Below are 3558 nucleotides of genomic sequence, written 5' to 3'. Positions count from 1 at the left end.
AGTCAGCAGAGACAGAGGGGCCATGGAATAACCCACTTATTATCTCGTGGCAACAGTGATGATGCAATACAATAACAGTGAGAAACCTGGATGGAGCCTTTCCTTGGACCAGGCACTCTACAAGGTGCTCTTTCAGTCAGTTTTATGAATCCCAGAGATCTCTACTTTTTCCTTTCTTATTCTCCCTACCAGGGTTTCTGCAGTCCCTTCTCTTCTTCTAGATCACACTGCAACTTCATAATTTCCCTTTAAAAACTCAGAAGAATTATAGACAGTGCAGGTCTGGAGGTGGATTATGTGCTAGGACGAGCCAGCATTTGGTGAGTGATGTGCCAATGAGTCTTTGCTAACTGGGTTTCCTTTGAGCCATATTCAATTAAAAGACACATCACAACTTGGAATGGTTCTTAAGTAATATTCACACTGAGGCTTTGAGATATCTGAGAAGATGGAAATCAGTTGGAACTGGTTCAGGGATAATTAATTAAAATGCGTTTTTTTTCTTCATGCAACTATGACTCCATGCACCTCTCTTTCTGGCAGCCCTGACCTTTTGTTGTAATGTGAGTATATAAGTCACAGTCTATGGTCCCACACCCAGTCCTCCTGCTGCTCTGCCATCAACTACTCTCGAGGGTCATCAAGAACCATGGTGTCCAGAAGCTTTGGTAAGAGGGCACCAGCCCCAATCTAGTTTATGTGTTATCACACCCGTAGTGTACCTCTGAGCCCCAAACTTAATTCTCTTTCCTAGTCAATTTTTGGCTTCCCATCCCGTAACCCCTGCCCCTGTGACATGTCTGACTGCATTACAATCTTTCCCCCAATCTGCAAATTTCAGAATCTTAGCTCTTCCCAGAGCCCTCCCTGCTACCCAGAGTCCATCTCAAAATCCACTCTGAGCTGTTGACAATGAAAGAAGCTCATTGGGATCATCTTGGGCCCCACAATAGTGACCAGAAGGCTACTCTCCAGCACTATTCTCATTCCCCTTCTGCTTCTCAGCTGCCGTCTTCATTTTTGAACTCCTGTTCTCAGACTTAGAAGGACTCACAGGTGAGAATGGTGCAGGGACGAGGGCTCCCAAGATCTAAGACTGGTCCTGGAGTTCATTCTGCTCTGGCTTGTAGATAATGGGCTGTGGATGTGCCACCCAGCACCCAAGTGTGGGAATGAGATCTACAATCCCTTGGAGCAGTGCTGTGATGAGGGCACCGTCCTGTCCTTGAACCACACCCGCCTCTGTGGTGCTAACTGCACTTTCTGGCCCTGCTTCCAGCACTGCTGCCTTGAGTCCTGGGGCTCTCAGAATTGGGCCACTGTCAGGTTTAAGGTCCCAGGCACTAAATCCAACTGCATTGCCGCCCCCCTCAGCAGGATCTGTGGCCAGGTAAGAGTCCAGTTCTGGCTGTGGGCAGGGCAGGGGGTGGCATTTGTTGCATCAGTCTCTGCTGAGTTTCCCATCACCCATCTCTGGGTCAATATGTCATCTGTTCTCTCGCTCTCTCTGGTTTATAGGTAATATGCTTCTGGGCCTAACTCCAAGGGCAACGGGAGGAGAGTTTGGGCATCCAAGAGCTCTGTGGTTCCATTTCTTTGTCAGAACACCACCACCCTGCCAACAGTGGAGAGCCACATGGCAGAACTTGAGTGCTCTGTCAGGTAACTCAGACACTATTTGCTCCCTTGGCACTGGCCCTGCTGGGCTGCCCCCTGCAGCTCTCTGTTCCTTCCAGCCAAAGGGAATTCCTGCTACATCCCGCTCCCTCCCTCTCCAGGTCCAGCCATGAGCTTCTGGCTGCAGAGCTGCTTCTCTGGGCCTTCTGCACTTTCCTCCCTTCTCCTCTCCCCGTTTATTCTTGGTTGCCCACTTTTAGATGGTTCAATGCCTGGTTTCCTCAGGCATGGGTCTGTGTTGAGCAGTGATTTCTTTGTTGAATTATAGTTAGTTAGTTAGCAATTCAGGTCCTTTGCATTTCAATGCAAGTTGTAGGATCAGTTTGTTGATTTCTGAAGTCTTCCAATTTATGAACATGGATGCATTACAGTTTGTTTATGTATTCTCTTCACCTTCGTTCAACAATGTTCTGTTGTTCTCAGTTTACAACATTTGCACTTCTTTTGTTAAGTTTATTCATAAGTATTTAATTTGGGTTCTATTGTAAATAGAATTATTTTCTTAATTTCATTTTCAGATGGTCTTTGCTAGTGTATACAATTGATTTTTATATGTTGATCTTGTATCTTACAACCTTGCTGAATTTCTCAGTTTTTTCTGTTGGGTCTTGGTAGCTTCCCTAGAATTTTTAATATATAAGATCATGTCATTTGCAAATAGAAATATTTTTACTTCTTTTCCAATCTGAATGCACTTTCTTTCTTTTCTAGCCTAATTTCTCTGGCTTAAACATCCCCTACTATGTTGAATAGAGTGGTGAGAGTGGACATACTTGTCCTGCTCTTGATGCTAAAGGGAGAGCCTTCAGTCTTTCACCATTCAGTATGATATGTTGTGAGCTTTACTGTGGGTACCCTTCATCAGTTTGAGGAGGTTCTTTTCTATTAATAGCTTGTTCTATGTTGGGGTTTTTAAAAAGTATGAAAATGTAGATTTTGTCAAATGCTTTTTCTGTATCATTTTAGGTAACTTATGCTTTAACCTATATTATAGTCATGTTATTGCATCTATAAAAAACATTCATGTCCATCCTTTTGAACTTCATCTCTCAAACTTCATTTGCAGTCATGGTGCCCAGAAGCTGAAATACAGGAGAGCTCCAACTGCAAGACCTAGTCAAACCAAATCATATCCCCAAAAGCAACCATGCACCCCAATTCTCTCCCCATCTAACCTCAGCTTCCTTCATCCTTCCAAATCACTTTATTGATACCTTTAATACCTGCTCTGCCCTTCTGCCAACTGGGAAACTTCACTGCATTCTTACAATTGTAACATATGGTTCAAAGAGTTCTCCCTCCCCCCATTCTCTCCCCTCAAGGGATCCAGTATGTTTAGGCCCAGATTTCTGGACTCTTACCTGTGTCAGGAACTAGCCCAGGGGTGGGCAAACTTTTTGACTCGAGGGCCACAATGGGTTCTTAAACTGGACCGGAGGGCCGGAACAAAAGCATGGATGGAGTGTTTGTGTGAACTAATATAAATTCAAAGTAAACATCATTACATAAAAGGGTACGGTCTTTTTTTTTTTAGTTTTATTCATTTCAAATGGGCCAGATCCAGCCCGTGGGCCGTAGCTTGCCCGCGGCTGAACTAGACCCTACGTAGAGATGATCCCAAACTCAAATCTTTAAAACAAATCTGGAACTAAGCCTTCTCCACACTGGCCTGCCCTCCCTGGGGTCCACAACCCCAGCCTCGGCCTTAACCCTCCTTCCTTCTTCTCCAGGTTTCATCTGCATATTAGCCTCCCTCCTCCTCCTCCTGTGCTTAAAGTCAGGTGAGTGCAGGGTGGAAAGAGTGAAGAGGGATGAGACTGCCCTTGGAAAGTGGTTTAAAGAGGATCCTGATTCAGAGGATGGGGATAGTGCCTGGTTCTC

The 3558-nt window shown here is 45.0% G+C and overlaps 1 protein-coding gene across 1 annotated transcript; it reads left to right on the top strand.

Annotated features, from left to right (window-relative positions):
* The first annotated feature begins 574 nt into the window (after positions 1-574).
* LOC132225760 (insulin growth factor-like family member 4) lies at positions 575-1790 on the top strand. The gene is made up of 4 exons (XM_059680736.1): positions 575-668; positions 1006-1056; positions 1131-1477; positions 1779-1790. Exons 1-4 carry the CDS (start codon positions 650-652, stop codon positions 1788-1790), a joined length of 429 nt encoding a protein of 142 aa, XP_059536719.1. The 5' UTR covers positions 575-649.
* Positions 1791-3558: the final 1768 nt, after the last annotated feature.

Source organism: Myotis daubentonii, unplaced genomic scaffold (genome assembly GCF_963259705.1).
Source record: "Myotis daubentonii unplaced genomic scaffold, mMyoDau2.1 SCAFFOLD_92, whole genome shotgun sequence".
In the NCBI taxonomy this organism is placed as follows: Eukaryota; Metazoa; Chordata; class Mammalia; order Chiroptera; family Vespertilionidae; genus Myotis; species Myotis daubentonii.
Note: the sequence above shows the minus strand (reverse complement) of the source record. Positions and strands in the feature narration are given on the sequence as shown.